At 38.4% G+C, this 17,357-nt stretch overlaps 1 protein-coding gene across 1 annotated transcript in view; it reads left to right on the top strand.

The window, feature by feature from the left end:
• Positions 1–17,357, top strand: part of LOC146383641 (transmembrane protein 132C) — a 186,481-nt gene that overhangs the window by 61,408 nt on the left and 107,716 nt on the right. Inside the window, exon 3 of the mRNA XM_084935022.1 lies at positions 810–1,731. Coding sequence (XP_084791148.1) covers positions 810–1,731 — 922 coding nt within the window. The remainder of the gene's footprint in view (positions 1–809; positions 1,732–17,357) is intronic.

Genomic DNA, 17,357 nt, shown 5'->3' with positions numbered 1-17,357 from the left:
AGTAGGGTTCATCCAAAAACCATATGTCACATAAGCTGACAAAGGCAAACAGCTGTTTTCTTCTTTGGTTAACCCAGCTGTTCTCCAACGTTTCTCCAACGTTTCTCCAACACCTTCCATTATCACAAAGTTGTTCACTCTTTGTTTTTTATCTATGGCACATCTACATACCGAGTCAGATCAAATATTTTCAGTTTGGAAGACTTCAACTTTCCATATCTGACATATGTGAAATAGGAAAATGAAAATGTTGGAATAACATACAGGGGTGCAGGAAACAAGAAGATGACAATGTATGAAAGTTAAAATAACAGGACGGAGAAATTAAAGGAGAGTGGGGGTGGGGTGGGAGATTGAGTTAGCGCACCATAATGAAAAGGATTGAAAGCAGGAGGGAACATGGACAAGCCTGATAAGCAAGTGACTGAGAAAGACGTAAGTGTTTTGGATTGTGTCGAGCAAATTCTTTTAAATAAGAGCAGTGGCTCATGAAAGTGATATCATATGGAAATGTTTCCAACACACCATTTAACATTCACTGCTGGAACTGACTGTAGATATGATTGCCTCAGGTTGCAGGCAATGCATGCAAATGTTATGTAAAATATGAAGTGTTGGCTTCCCTTTTCTGAATTATTTCATCCAAATTTTCTCATTAAGGTTTTAGATTTCACACCTCAATTTGATTTTACTGATACAGTTTGCAAAATGAAGCTTACTTTCACAGCTACTAGATCCCTGGTAGAGATTTTTTCCAGTCTGTGAAATAAAGGCTAACAGGTTATTGTTATTTTATGTTTCTGTTTCAGTCGTGGACACCAAGGTGATCCTGGAGGGTTTGCAGAGGCTTGGCCCCACACCAATATATCTACCTGTCAGCTACCGGATCCTCAATGCAGAGTCAGCGTTCTTTTTACAGGAGGCAAACCAGGACTTAATGAGGAACTCCAGCCTCCAGGCTCGCACGGAGTCCTTTTTCATCCACCAGGCCCGGCAGATGCCCTTTGTCAATGCTAGCTATGGACCACTGTCAGTCCAGCAGCCTGTCCCCCTGGAGCTGCTACAGACTTCGCCAGGGCCCTTTAGCACACCCTCTTTCACTTCATCCTCAACAGCATCAGCGTCGACATCGCCTCTCTTTACATTCAACTGGAAGGTGCACACTTACATTATCAGCGAGAGGATTCACCCTAGCTGGCCGAAAGTTCAAGTGCTGTTCTATATTGCAGGCAGGGACTGGGATGATTACAGCACCATCCACAAGCTACCCTGTATCAGGATGTTTGCCTTTCATGAGACTCAAGAGGTGCGTGGAACATGCAAGCTAAAAGGCGATCTGGGGATATGTGTTGCCGAGCTGGAGCCCCTGGCCAGCTGGTTCAGCCCACCTACTGTCAGGCCTGGTAGGCAGAAGGTCTCCGAGGAAGCCCAAGGCACTCCGGTGGAGCTCTACTATATGGTTCAAACCACAGATAACGGAGACTGCACTTCAGAGGATTCAAGAAAGGGCAGCTCTGTCCTCACAGACCAGCCGAGGCCGTTAGGGTACTTTGCAGGGCATACCCCTATGCAGCGCATTGGAAGTGTCAGACTGTTTCAGCCACTGTTGGAGCTGAAACTAGACAATAACTTTGTGGTGATGGCACCCTCCAAACCCATTCGGCAGCGAGAAACGGTCTCGACTTTTCTGGCTCTATCTGCTCTTTCTTCAGTACAAATTTTCACCCTCAGGTGAGTCAACCTCCTCCAGGGAGAACACAGTTTACTTTGCAGATGTACTAATGTTTTCTCATTCTCCATTCTCCAATTCAAACAGAAATTGTTTGAAATGCACACAGTTGAAAAGAAGGGTTTCGTTTGAATTTTATAAAAAGAACAAATGATATATAAAACCCTTTGAGAACACTAAACATCCAACCCTTCGATAATATACAACATTTACAATTTATCCATGTTTGAAATTGTGCTTAAGCTTATAAAACTTTTCTTAAGAAGTTCTTAGTCATTGTTACACTGTAAAAAGCATCAGACAGAGTAGAACTAATCTTGCAAAATAACAAAATATTATTGTTTCTAAAACAGTGTACTGTCTGAGTAGTTATATTACACAGATAAATGTGCGCTCTTGTTCATGAAACCATATTCTACAGGGAGAAAAGGTGAAGTGTAATTATCATATTTCCTTTGGCCAGAAACTATGGTCTGGAAAAGCTCTTTTCCCCATAAAGATGACGACCTGCGCTTTACGCTTGATGACAAGTTTTGAGACCTCAGTACATATCAGTAAAAAAATGTAAAAAGTTAAACATAAATAAGTAAATGAAATTAATAACTTTTTTATGTAACACTTTTTGAAACAGAGTTACAAAGCACTTCACAGTTTGAATAAAAGCTACATATTGAAGATAGTGTACGCCAGGGGTCGACAACCCTGGTCACGCGTGCCAGGATTAACTGATGGCACGACCATAGCTGGACTGGCCATCGATGGTGATTTTTCTTTTTTATGGGCCGATGATTTTTTTTTTTTTTTTTTGTAAAGGCATAAACAATGAAAGGTGGTGGACTGGCCAGATGTGTAAAAATAAGTCAGTTGTTTGGTGGTGGCTATGGTGAAGCTTCCACAGAGGCCAGCAGGTGGATGAGAGAAAGGGGAGGCAGGAGGAGGAGACGGCCGCCGGTCCGAGTGTCAGGTGAACTGGACTTCAGGTAACCTGCAGTCTATCTGGGTCAGATATAAACCAAGTTCAGGTGTAGTGTATTTTCGTTGTGCTGACTTTTTACAGTCAGTTACAATAACTCGTACAGCGTACTAGCTAGCATGACAGAGTTTCTATACAGCTGGGTGGGTGCTATGATGTTACTGATAGTGAACTTTATTTTATTTTATTCATAAGAGACCTCTACTCATGCTGGGCTCCTGGGAGGACAGCATGAGAACAGGAAACAAAAAAACTCCTCTGCAAAAAAAAAGCACATAAATGTCCACAACACAGCATTATGGAACACGTGACAAGCCACAGGGTCGGGTGGGGGGTGAGGAGTAATCCGAAGCAAACACAGCAGCCATCCTGCCCAGCGCTACTATTTCAGCGCAGGCTCAGACCCGCCGTGTTCCCAGGAGGGAACAAGCATCGAAGGCGTTTGGAAAGGGAGGGGGGATGAGTGTGTGCATATCAGTGTATATGTATGTGTGTGCGTGTCCAGAGTTCAGCTGAGACAGTGTCCTTCGCCCTGCTAGGCTAAGTAAATAGTCTTCCAGCCAGCCCAGGTGGCCTTGCATGGAATGGGAAGGAACAGTCTAAACACAGTCGTTATCAGGGTGTTTTTGTTCGGCTCCAGCCTTGCGACCGCAGCTGGCGCCGAAAGGGTATCCGCATGAAGTGAAGGCATGAAGGTGCTTTTTACTTTAGTGCGAACAGCTCATATGATCATGAAACTGATCACGAAACTGATCAATGATCAGCTGATCGGCTTTTCTCTCTTGTTTGTTTATCGCCCACTTTGCGCCAGAAAGAGGAAACCGGCGGACGTCGCGCTAAACAACAGCAGCACGTTTAAACTTGATCAGCTGTTGTTAGAATTTATTTAATATTAATTTCTAGTGTCAGTTGATGTTTGCTGGAGCCACAGCTGTAAAAGCTGCGTGATACCGGTTTGGTTATCTGGTGAGAGAGAAACATGAAGATGAAACCAGGAGATGTCCTTACTGAATCATCAGAGCTGAACAGGTGATGGAGAAACAGGTTTACCTTTTAGGTGACATGAATGAGTTGAAGGAAGTTATGAACTGTTTCTGAGAGACAAATAACACCAGGATCCTTTTCTAAGTAGCTGACAGCTGGTAACTGTGCAGGGGCGGGTCTAGCAAAGTTTTGCCAGGGGGCCAGGTAGGGCATTAACAGGGAAAGGGGGGCACAAAGAAGTTCTTTTCTTTCTTATTCTCATTTAAAATGTCTAGCTTTAAGTAAATAATTATCTGAATCTTACAACCAAAGTTTTTATTTGATGTAAAATGTATAGAAATCATACATATACCAACAGGACAGTGTACATCACTGTCACAACAGCGTTCGTTTTCATTCAAAGGCTTTATGGCTTTTCTTATAATACCTGGGCGGCCGGTCTCTAGTCAAAATCCCGGGCCGATTTTTTTGTCCTAGTCCAGCCCTGGACACGACACGCATTGAATTTATCTGAGAAGGTGCATTAAAAAATAAATGGCCGGGCCAGCGGTGCACATCGCAAATTAGCTCACATAGACACATTAGTTGTGCCGCTTCTTAATGATGGTATCTTAGCTAACAACTCCAACTACCAGATTCAACATGTAATTGGCTAAAAATCACTTGGCCTACCGGTGAGAGGGACGTTGCTTGCTGGCAGTTTTTTCAAGCGATGTTGAAATTCCCACATTCCAACACTTCAAATGCTTCAGGAGCTGTCCGCTCAGTGCAGCAACAGCGATGTGGAAATACACGGACACATCCGTAGACTTGAGACAGAAGTCACAATGTGTTTTCAGGACTTTCAGGTGTTTGGACCAATGTTTTATTTTCTGATCAAACTAGAAAGCTTTAATGAGCAGCTGGATTTCTCTCGTATTAACTGGCTGGACATAGAGGACATCGAAATGCAGCTGATTGAACTGAAAAGCTCGACTCTGTGGGGGTCAAGGTTTGCAGAACTACAAACACAGCTGGTATCCATAGCTGTGCGTGTTCATGGAGTTTGCATTTTCACCTGCTGGACATCACTACCTGACAAGTTTAACTGTCTTCAGAACATTGCAGAGGCCTTATTGACAGTATTTGGCTCTACATATCTGTGTGAGCAGATTTTCTCTCACATGAGTGTCCTCAGGTAGCCGTCTGAATGCTGGACACTCGGAGACCTGTGTCTCTGAGTGGGAGCCCAGACATCACATTAACATGTGTATCCCTGTATCAACAAACATGCCATATTGGCCCAGTTTATTTTTCTTATCATTGTTGTGAGGAGACCATAAATAGCATTTGCATTTTCTGTTGTACAGTTCATTTGCTGTTGTGGAGTTCTTGTTATGGATAAAAAGTGTCTTTTTTTTGTTTCAAAATAGCTGATAACTATTCGCTGATAGCTGCCAACATCTGCGAACAAATATAATTCTATAAAGTTGTTCTATATACTGTGTAACTGTTGATATAGAGCGTTATTAAATTTATTGCTAATGCAATCATATGGCACATTGACTTCTGAGGAAATTTTAGATGGCACTCATCATCAGAAAGGTTGCCGACCCCTCGTGTACGTGTTCAAACATACAGACACATAATCAACCATATGCTCAGTTATTCATTCCAACGCATACAAATAGTGACATACAAATAAAGGGGAAAAGATTAAGGGAAAACTAACCTGTAAAAATGAGTTTTTATCAGAACAAATAACAGAGTCAGCTGACCTGATTGACTAAGGAAAGCTGTTCCACAGTGTAGGTGCAACAACCTCAAAAGCGATCCCCTCTGGTTTTAAAATCAGAGCGAGGGACAGTTAGGGGACCCTGGTTAGAGGATCAGAGATGCCGGGTGCTATGATAAGGTCTCAGAAGCACTGCTATATAAGCAGGGCCCTGTCTATATAGAGCTGCATGTGTTAGTAACAGAATTTCAAAGTGGATTTGTAGTTTCACTGGAAGCCAGTGAAGGGATGCAAGAACAGGTGTAATATTTGACCGCTGGCTAGTTTTTGTCAGCAGTCTTGCTGCTGCGTTCTGTACTAATTGGAAACTGGCTATGGAGGACTGACTGATGCACGTGCTGGGAATTACAATAATCAAGGTGGGAGAAAATTAAAGTGTGAACTAAAAATACCAGATGATTGAATGACAGCAAAGGTTTGATATTTGCCATATTTCTTAGGTGAAGGAAACAAGATTGGATGAGCTTTGAGATGTGAGTTTCAAGGTTGTGGGGGCTGATATACTGACTGACCCCCTTAGAAAAACTGTCTGGAATCTCAGTTTTACCAGAATTGAGATGAAGGAAGGCAAATGCGTACTTCAAGTAGGCTTTCAAAGGGTAAAAATTTAATCAAAATCTGCATTTACCAACTGGGATTTAAAGACAATGCTGTCAATACAGTACTGTCCAGCAGCAGTTAGGTGTTTTGGCTTGGACAGTCATTTGTCTACTAGGCAGAAAATGATAATAGAAAGAGATAAAGCTAGTATCACAAACAAATAAAAGTAAACAAGGCAGTGTCGTTATGGAATTTGATTCTGAACACAACATAAACCACACCCACAGATCCTTAAATTGCACTGCTTCAGTGCAAATGCTAATTTCACTTTAAACAACTACTGACTCCACAACAACTTGAAATCGTTTTCTGTGTGTGTGACTGTGTGTGTGACTGTGTGTGTGCGGGGGGGGGGGGGGGGGGTGAATCTTATTTTGATCATGTAATATACAGGAGATCATGTAGCAAAGAAAATGCTTTACAAAATAAAAGAAAATACATTTCACCTGTTCTGATTTACTTACATGTCTAAAAGGAGTGGGAAGAAGTGCACACTTATTTAATCCCACTCCTTTGCCATTATCAGTTAACATGGTCTTTCCTCCCCACTGCTGTCAGACTCTACAACAAAGACTTTTGCAGGTGATCAAACACACACAAACCGCACATGAGCAATAAGACTAAGTGCAATACTCTTTTCTGACAACGTTGTATTTTTACTCAGTTGTATATAGCATTTGTATTCTATTTTATCCTATTTTAGATTTTATTCTATTTTATTCTACTGTTTATAGTATTTTATTTGATTCTATTCTGTACAGTTGTGTACAGCATATTATTCTTATTGTATTCTAATTTTTTTGTATAATTTTGCACTGTCCACTTTCTGCTGTGACAAAACAAATTTCCCACGTGTGGGACTAATAAAGGTTATCTTATCTTAACATTTATTTAGCTTCCTTACTGATATAATCTGCAGTAATAACAATGAACATATTTCTAATATAATATATACACCACATAAAATATTAATTATTCATATCAATATGTTTTTGTAACTCCATAACTTTGCCTCCTTACAACAAAGCCGGTACCTCCAGTTTTGAAAAGTTAACTGTTCAATCCAAATAAGCACCAAATAACAACTTTCTAAACAGAGACATAACAACTTTCTAAACAGAGACATTCACTGATATTCATCATTTTCCATTTCTTTCTATCTCATGAAGATCGTATCTTTATGACTCTTTTTGAATTGCTTTATGTTTGGACATTGCTCTGCACTCAAACTGTTCCACAGTTTCACTCCACGCACAGAAACACAAAAGCCTTTCCTGGCAGTACGCACATTCACAGTTTCGAAGTGACAAAAAACCCTTAAATTATAACTTCTTTCTCTCAAAAAAAGCATGCTTTGAATATCACCTGGATTATTATTCGTTTTTCGTTCTGAACAGATTTTGTGCTTGATTTATTTTATTGATGCTCCAGAAAACTGAAAAAGCAAAGCATTTTACACTTACCTTCCAGCGAACGAGACACTGTTTTCTTCTGAGTGAACAGAACTCCGGAAAAACTATATTATTTTTTACAAAAACTGTGATGGATGTGTTTTATACAATCAGCTTGTTTGTCTTGTGTGCCTACAAACTTAAATTGAAGGATATTAGATTTCCCACAGCGCTTACGTCTCAAACTGCATGTATAGGAGTTTGTTTGCAGTGAAGTGGATAACACCTTAATTACACATTTGTGCTAATTATGAAGACTGTTTCATGTGTTCGCACTCAAAATTATCATGATTTAAAAAAATAAATGAATAAATCTGAGTTGAATCTGCACAGTAGCAGCAAAAATGTACTTGATTCATTGAGCTTTGTCTCATACAAATGACTTTTCAAAGAGACTGTAATTGCTGCATGTTGCGTGATGCAAATTAAGGTGTAAGGAATATGCACTTCCATCAAGCTACTTTTATTCGAGATCTAAATCATGGCAGATGAAACGGTTAGTGGCCTCAAAGTGGAGCTGTGACAGAGAGCCTTGGCAATTTGTCAACCCTGGGTGAGCAGGAAATCTGCCAAAAAAGCCTCATTGCTTTTTCTCTCACTCCAGTGATGATGAACTCCCATGAAGTATTAGCGCTCACAGTGTGTGTTTATCACATTTGTCAGCATGTGTGTAAATGGGAACTTTAAAGGCGGTATTTTTTCCTTTAGTGCCTCTTTTGCACCAGTGTTGCACCCCAACTGTTCAGAAGTTCATCTTTTTTATGTTTTTCCATAGGGATAGCAAAGACTTAAAATTCAGCCAAAATACCTAATTAGCAACCAAAAGATTAAGCCTCAAAGTGTTTAAAAAAATCACAGGCTACTTTAGAGTACTTGACTACCAGTATGTCAAGCTGAACATCCGTATGCTGATGATTAATCTCGCATTTGCTTTGTTGTGCGTTGCTTTTATGTTACAGGACAAAACCTGTGGTGCTATTCAGTGTGGTGTTCTCCCAGCTGCTGGATTTTCTGATAATACAAAACTTTCTTTAAATACCCTTTAAGGATTTGAAATGCCCATGGTGAAGGTGTGAATTCAAGTTCGGCATCACCAGTGGGCGGTTGCTGGAGTTTGTGTTGATCCTTATTTTAAATTGCTATGTTGAACAAAGAGGTTTTTCTTCCCTCTCGCTCGAAGCAATGTTTGCCTATGCAGGCCGTGGGTGTTTATGAGAAGCGTACTTTACAAGTAGCTTTGGTGTGTTTCCCCCAGCCACTGATGCATCATTAACTATTTATAGGGTCATTCCTTTCCTCTCCGCATTATCGCTTTCTCTCCTTTTTAACCCCCTCCTCCTTTTCCTCCACCAGTTAACTTTTGACAAAAGAGTTGTGGGACTCTCCCAAGATAGCATTTACTCCTAAATGTGCTGCTGTCAGCTGGAATCAGTGTTTATATGCCTCCACATCAGTGACAGCTATGACAGGAGGCATTCTGTTTTCATGCTGTCCATCCCATTGTTGTGAAGGTGATTTTTGAAGGTTTTTTTTTTTTTCAAATTTGTTCCCAGCAAAGTCACAGTGACTTCAATTCCCCTCAAAAATGTATATTTTCTTTTTAATTGAGAGCACTGTAAACAATCAGCAGGCTTACATTTGATAAACAGGGGTTACTATTCTATCTTTTGGTTCATGAAGGTCTTCACAATTGTCAGTAGGGTTGTCAAAAATGTAATAGTTGCTAATCAGTATCGAAATTGCTATTTGATTAGGTGCTTTACTCTAGACAGGCAGGCAACAAGCCCCTCCCCTCACTAGCAGCTAAACACATGAACAGTAGTTGACAATCACAATGCTGAACACCACTTAATGAGGAATTTTATGGTTTTAGGGGGCTAAAGATCCCTTTTTAACAACAATAAAATATTAAACAGTTATGAATGTTAATCTGGCCAGAGCACATCTGATAGCCACATTATAACTAAGGTAGTGGCTATGGTTAATAACAGGATCGGGCTAATGTTGGAGCTAGGCAGCAAAGTTATCAGTCCTTCCTGTAACTTTGATAGACAGTGTTAATTGTCATGATAACAATATTATTTGTGTCTAAAAGGTGGTGTGTTTCTCCTAAAGCCTCAGATTGAAGCTGAGAAAAGTATACAAAGAATCAACTGATTTCCAGTGTTCTCAGCCAATTAGCCTCACGTATGTTATGTGTTCGTCCCTGCAGTACCTTTGCAACCCACCAGGGGGCCCTGTCCCAGATATTGGGATTTACTGCTCTAGAGTAAGTGAATGAGTATTGCGACAATTAATCTCCATAAAAGTGTGTAAAGCTTGGCATGTTGCTAATAATCTAGTGTATTCTTACAGACTAGTTTATTTCTCAAATGAAATATTTGTAATATCGAGATCAGTTAGTCTTAAAGAACGCCAATTTTCACTCCTTTAAAACTTGTATTTTGATTTTAATGCTTCGCATAAATCATAGACTCACTTTTGGCGTCCTTGAGATAGTTTTTTGCATCTCAGTGTTACAGCTCTTGGAAAAAGTTTTTATCCTCTAAAGTAGCACAGTGATTGTAATTTGATCACATATATTGATGCCTGTCCTGTTACTTTAGCTCCACAACTAAATTAGCACACTTACCAAGGGCTATATTATGTGTGCATTTAACTCCCTCTGCTTTATTATATAATTGGCTATGTTTGATCTAATCTGAACTAATCTAATGTAATTATTTTGAATGTAATTATAGGCTTTAATCCAAGCAGCTAAAAAAAGAAAGGAAAAACAACGCCGGCATGAATTTTCACATCTACACTCCTATTTGCAGACAAATACATGCACACATGTATAGTGACACCCACACACATACATATGTGGACCTTCTCTCTGCCAGCTGTAAAGTCATGGTGTGTTTGTCATGCTGAATGTTCCCGGTGGAATCAGTAATTCACTGCTCCCTGCCTCATTAGCCATGGAGAGAGTGGTGTAACAGGTTGGTAAAGGGTTCTCCAGCTACTCCTTATTCAACATGCAAATGAAAACACTATTTCCTCCTGAACAAATTAACAGGCTTTTCAAAAGATAAATTGCCCCAGCTGTATTGTAATTTTGACTAAACAATTCAACATATTTCCACAGATCCCCTCGGGGGCGGTGTTGCTGATGAATGCAAATGAATTTCTAATATCTGAGAGTGTGAAGGTATAAGTACGAGATTCTTCAAGCTGCTGTGCCAGCCAAACAGCCAGCACGAGCGGTTTTGTTTTCTGAAGACTTAGGAGGTGAGAGAGGGCAGGTTAATCGCTGCCCTGTGAATGAAGCAGCTGATTTAGCTAAGGCCAGTTTGTTGTTGCTCAGACGTTACGCAGAAATGATTCAGTGCTGTGTGTAGCTGATTCTGATCTTTAATACAGTTCAGGTTTACAGGTCTTGTGCTTTGGCTGTTTGTTTTTGGCAATTGTTTGCTGAAATATCAGCAGGAGAAAAGGCAGGAATAAAGATGTCCTCCTCAGTGTATTCAGCTTATCTTGACTGCTTTCCACCGTGATTCAGTTCCTGGTAAAGGTCACCCAAGATAGGTATGTCTCTTTTCCATTTTCATTTCTATACTTATCTGTACTCTTTCTTGTATTTTATCTGCTGCTCTGTCTTGGTTTCCCTCTCTTCTTTGTATTGTTTAACCTTTCTCTCCTGATACACGCTCTCCTTTTCTTGGTTTCCCCGAATTTGACATGTTTCTCTTCTTTGAGCTGCTCTGTGCTGAAACACTGGGAGAAAACCCCAGAATTCTGTCTGAGAAAGACACGACTTGAAATTTCAGAAATTTGAATAAAAAACTAATTGTATTTAAAGCTGTCTGGTCTTCTTTACCTAGCTCCTTTTTGACATTTAGCCCCGTTGGCCAAAGTTATTTACTTTGACAGCACCTCATCTACTCATTCATAAGTTATACAGCATTAGAAATCCAGCGAGATTCACTATGGAGATTTTACTCTCTGTAGGGTGTTGCAATACAAAGCTATTGCCATTATCAAATAGCAGTCTATTTAAGTCATTATATTTCTAACATAATGACTTTCTGTCATTGCTCTTTTCTTGAATTTGTCTTCTTTGTTTTTGCCTTCTCCCTTCACCCTCGTTTCTTTTGAAAGGTAGTGTATTGCCAAGGAATGGATTTCTGTGAGAGCCATACTGATCTGCTGTAACATTCAGCGCGACACATGCTTGAAAATGGCCTCATAACCCTTCTCAGATTGATGAGCAGTAATGACTGTTTCTCTGCAGTCATTGCTGTTGTCTTTCCTCCTTGGAGTTGTATAAAGGTTTGCTGCAGATCAGCAAACTAAAACTCCTGCCGTCATAACCGTTGCTGATAATGAGTTAATAAAGTGCATTTAAGTAGAAGCGTTGGGCTAATATTTATACTCTACATTTCTGGAGAAGTTGTCAAAGCCCGACCAATATATGATTTCTTTTGTGTGTTATTTTAAGACCGATACTAATATTGATATTTGATGATTTAAGAATCTAATATAACGGTCAATATATTTTCCTTTTCAGACACACAAAACATAAGCAGATTATCTCAACATTTACTATGTGTATTTATTAATTTCCTCATTTTTAATGCTCTACTTGATCTGCCCTCTGACGGGCAAACTATGCAAGGTCAGTGCTCATAAAATAGTTGATGGGTGTTTCTCTTGTCTTTTATTTACTTTGATTTCAATTTAACAGCTGCTATAAATGCAGATACCAGCAAATAAATAACATTGGCAAATAATAATGGCCTGATGATAAACCCATAAGTTGTGCATTAGATAATCTTCATACCTAGGCTTTTGTTCTTACTACAGTTATAATTGAATAGTATTTCAAAGTTAAAAAAAAAAAACACATATAAACTAACATTAGTGTGGGTCATGAAGTAAACAATAGAAAGATAATATACTTACACTACAGTAAAACTGATATTTTTTCATTATACATTTTTAAAATGTCAGCTTCAGATTTTGTGTAAATATTTGATTTTGGTTTAAGATGAACAGTTTTTCATGTCTCTGCAAGGCCTCTATTAGAAAGTACGTCTTAAAAAAAGAGAAGTAAAAGAAAAACAAAACAATAATTGGTAGAGTTTCTCACATTTAACTGTTACTAAAAAGTTTTTTTCCCTAATTGATTCACACTATCCACAAATAAAATATTAAAAATCCCTTGTAGTGAGAGTGAGAGTTAGGTTCACATTGTTCACAAAGTTTCAGTATTACTTTCTGGAGTTCAAAAGTGAAATACAGTATGTGAGCACAGAGCGGAGGCGGCAACCCGATGTACAGGGAATGCAAATATGATGCATCGACCTCGTGTGTTAATTGGCGCTAATTACTGTAGTACGTGACATCATAATACATAAAATAAAACAGAAAAATGCTTAATAGAAATAAAGTCACCTTAGATGACTTCAGCAACTTTCCGTTAAACGCTGGATAAACTTTTGCATAATGGGGGAAAACAGTAGATTTTCAAATACATATGGGAATCCTGACTCAGTCTGCTTTATTAAAAAAAACTTTAGAACTGAACATTTAGAAGATGCTTAAACATATATGATGTATTGCTATTCACCCAAAAATAATATAGAGCTGAATATATCTCTGAACAATATTGCCAGCATCTTTCTCCAGCCATGATGCTAGTTTTTTCATCATCAGTCAGCTGAAGCATGGTTGACAGATAACATTTGAATGCTATAGAATTATTTAGACTGTATTCATTAACAGTGAGTAATGATGTATTAATCCAGAAACATCTCATGTGATTAAAACCCAAATATTCAGAATTCCCAGGGGGACCACAAATACACTTTTCTTGATTTAGCTGTCATTGTGGCAGCTATGTTCTGTGTGTGCTGTGCAATACAGAACGAGCCTTGGCAACTAAAATCTCAGTCAAATCAAATCTGGATAGCATCTGGATGAATTTTCTTACATTGTGATTGATCCAATGGGAACATAGCTCAACACATTTGATCATAAATATGTTGTAACAACAAAATGTCCCTTTAAAGAAGCAGCCAAGGTTGTCATGAAAGATTACTCTTTTCTTTAGTTTCTTTTTTTTATCTACTGCTGCAATTCCTTTACTTATCCTGCAGTTGCTAACATCTTCAGGCAATATTTTTTTGCTACAACTTGTACAACTCCAGTTTTTGCAATCTGAGTTGAAGATGATATATATAGGACTAGAGGGGATGACAAACAGTGTGAGATTAGGTAGTGAGGCAGTACAGGCAGAATAAGCTCTGCCAGCTAACTGTGAAGGGATGTGTCTCTCTTTTTCTGTCTCTCTCAGACAATCATAAGCTTGGCCTTTTAATCACTTGTTTATCCTTGATGTTTTTTTGTAGGAATTTACTTTGAAAGTTTGATTCCACAGACTCGACAGCTGTAACACAAACTCAAAATCAGAGAAATTTTAATGTGGACTTGTGGGAACAGAATAAAGACAGAGATTATGAGTTGGCTGTCATAACTGCAGTCTTTTTATAGAGGCTGATAGCTAACAACTAAAAACATAGAAAATGCACTTTACTCATCCTAGCTATATGCAAAATTTCTTCATGCACTGTGGGGTGAGAGATGACTCTGAAAGATTGAAATTTTGTCAAAGAATATACTGGGAATGAGAGAAACTAGACAGCAAAGTCATTGGTAAGCAACCGGGAGAATAATTGTCACTAGTAAAAGGAAAAAATGAAAATCAAATAGGTCTGAGTATGACTTATTTGCCATGGCTTTTTGCTTTCTTCACAAAATTTCAAATTCAAATCGTTAAGACTCGCTCTCTACTGTGGAAACCAGAAAGATGAGCTTTCATTTGAACTGCAAGCCTTTGCCAAGGTGACACAACTTAAACTTCAGTTGATGCCTTGCTTTGGCTGAAAAAAGAGGGAATCAAAAAAGCTATGTCCAAATTAGCGAGACTCAGTTTGTGCAGTAAGGACAGAGCTCACCAGGAGAAACTGCAGCAGCTGACCTGGTGTTATCTTTGGTAGCTTTCCACATTAGGATTTTTTCCTGCTGCATGTTCTGTTGCTTTTTTTCTCTTTTACAGCATTGCCTTTCACCTGCCTATAACAAAAAAAGCCTCTGTATTCTTCTCTTCTTTAATAAGTCATAAAAAGACAAGTATTCACATGGAAGAGTGAGTTCTTTTCAAAGGAGGTTTGTAATAGTTCATTCAGTTGTCCGTGAACACTACTTTACCTGTGTGTTGAGCTTTGGGTCATGCACGTTATGTTGAAAAGTGGACCCAAATGGATCTGAGACTGAAGTAAAATAAAAAGTGAGCTTTTTATATATAATTTATAAAAAGTCCATTAAAGGCAACACAAAAGGTAACACAAGTAAAAAATTGCAGAAAAATAACAAACAAACTAGGAATATATAAAACTCACACAACAGACAATATGAAACATACAAAGTACAATGTGCAAAACTCTTGAGACACCCCACATTCCTTTATGTTTTACTTTCAAGGAACCCGACTTTCTTGTAATTTTAAAGTGGTTTAAAGCAGCAACTCTTTAACTGTTCAAGTGGTTTTAAGCAATAGTTCTCCAATAGTTGAATAATAGTTCACTTGCTATCTGAAGATCTTTTAAAGCTTTTTGCATTTTTTAAAGCCACATAATTCAAGGAATAAATTATTGTTCTGTCTACACTAAACAGAAAACTCAGCAAAGAACTGATTGTAAATTGTGTCTTTAGGCTCAGTTACTGGAAGTCTGTCTCAAAAACACGTAATTTGTCCTTTAGCTGAATCTATGAAAAATCCCAAAGATAACCCAGTTTTACAGGCATAACATAGTATTTTTGCACCAACAAGGTGATTTCCAAAGAGCCATTATCTGAAAATCAGACACAACATATCTTATAGATTGATGATCCAAATCTTTGTTTAAAATCAGAGGGATCACAAAAGATGTAAAATAGTGTGTGTCTACAGACCTCTATAACACACAGTGGAGGAGAATGTCCTTCAAGCAGCCTTCCTGAAGAGCAATGAAAAGAAATGATGAGAAAGTCTGCCCAAGAATGTTCAGGCTATACTAAACAATACAGGTGCTCATGAAGTACTTACTTTCAAGCTTGTTGTACTTGTGCAAACTCTTTTTTTCACCTTAAATACAAAATTTCAATTTATGTTTGGAGCATTTTCAATAAGTTGCTAAACATGGTTCCAGTTTCCCAGCAAAATACAAAAATTAGGAGGAAGAAGGCACAGTTGAGCATAATCGAGACGATCAAGGAAGTACAACCCAGATATAAGAGAAAACTAGTTAACAGAAGAAAATGGGAAGCAAACTACTATAACTGAAAAAAACAGACCCCCCCCCCCCCAAAAAAAAAAAAAACAAACAAACAAAAAAAACAAAAAAAACAAACAAAAAAAAACAAGAATAAACTAATTGAGGGGGTAATTCAGATGAAAAGACAAACTCCATAGACATTAAAGGATAACAAGAACTCAAATCCAAAAAGATCTAGTGCTCAAGATAACTGGAATGATTGTGAAATTAAAACGATGAATGAAAAACTCTGACTAAAAGACAAGACATATTAGACAAAGGATGAACTGAAACAGAAAACATTTAATAATAAACAGCACAAGAAGCTGGCTGGGCCCTTTCTGTGTGGATTTTGCACTGTGCTTGTGCTGGTTCTCTCCAGGTACTCTGGCTTCCTCAATGCTCTATGCATGTCAAAAGACATACATGGAGCTATGATTACGTGGTGAGTCTAAATTTACCATAGTTAAGAATGTGAGTGAGAGGGTGTTGATTGCTCTCTATTAGGCCTACAATAGACTGTCAGCCTGTCCAGGTGTACCTTGCCTTTTTTCCCATGACAGCTGGATGAAAAGACAAGAATCCAAAAACTCCAAAGCATCTGGTTCATTTCATGTCAAATCATCGTTGGCTTCGTAGTCGACTGTCTCTGACTTCCATAAAAATTTCTGGAAAGTTTGAACAGATGTAATGATTACTGTGAATTTTTAGCTTCATATGTCAAATGCTTCCATTCAATGCAATGATGTTTATTTTTTTTAAACATTCACATTTAAACACATTCACATTGCAAAGGGCAACAAGTGACAATTTCTGAAAGTTATATAGTTATAGAACTTAACAATAACGCACAATAATGTTTGCTGTTCATTTATTTTCATGCTATATTAAGCAAATATTTTACCACAAAAACAAAAAAATATCAGTAGGTAATCTAATGAAAATAAAACCCTTAAATTTTTACATGGTTCATATTTTTCCATTTTTGAGACCTAGTCTACCCAACACTTTAAGACGTAGTGCTCTGGAGGAGTCTAGAAGAGTGTGATTCAACCAATTCAAACTGAAAATACTTGCATATAGGTATGGAAAACATAAAGCAACAATGAGTAACGATCATTCAAAAAAAGCACAGAAGAAAAAGTCAGGCATCCAAAAACAGATGGGTAAAATGGTCTTTGACATTAAATGTCATTTCTATTTGAATCACGAGTGTGTTATTTTGTTTGTTTGTTTGTTTATATATTATTCACTGCAGAACTAAAATGCTAATGGTTATTCATCAGTTTTGTTTAGCCTCCTGCAATTCAAACACAGATCTGTGCCAAGAGCTGGACTGACTGAAAAGGGGGATACGAGGTGCCAAATTCCATCAATTTCCTGCCTGACAACGGCGCAGACTTGGGCTAGATAGTCTGGTAGGCCTGGAATCACTTTCCCTAATAGATTTAGAGAAAATTACAGTTGTCTCAATGCTGCAAATGAAATCTGAAAGTGTCTGAAAAGT

Source organism: Perissodus microlepis, chromosome 7 (assembly GCF_051167445.1).
Source record: "Perissodus microlepis isolate ML-2025 ecotype Zambia chromosome 7, ASM5116744v1, whole genome shotgun sequence".
Classification (NCBI taxonomy): domain Eukaryota; kingdom Metazoa; phylum Chordata; class Actinopteri; order Cichliformes; family Cichlidae; genus Perissodus; species Perissodus microlepis.
Note: the sequence above shows the minus strand (reverse complement) of the source record. Positions and strands in the feature narration are given on the sequence as shown.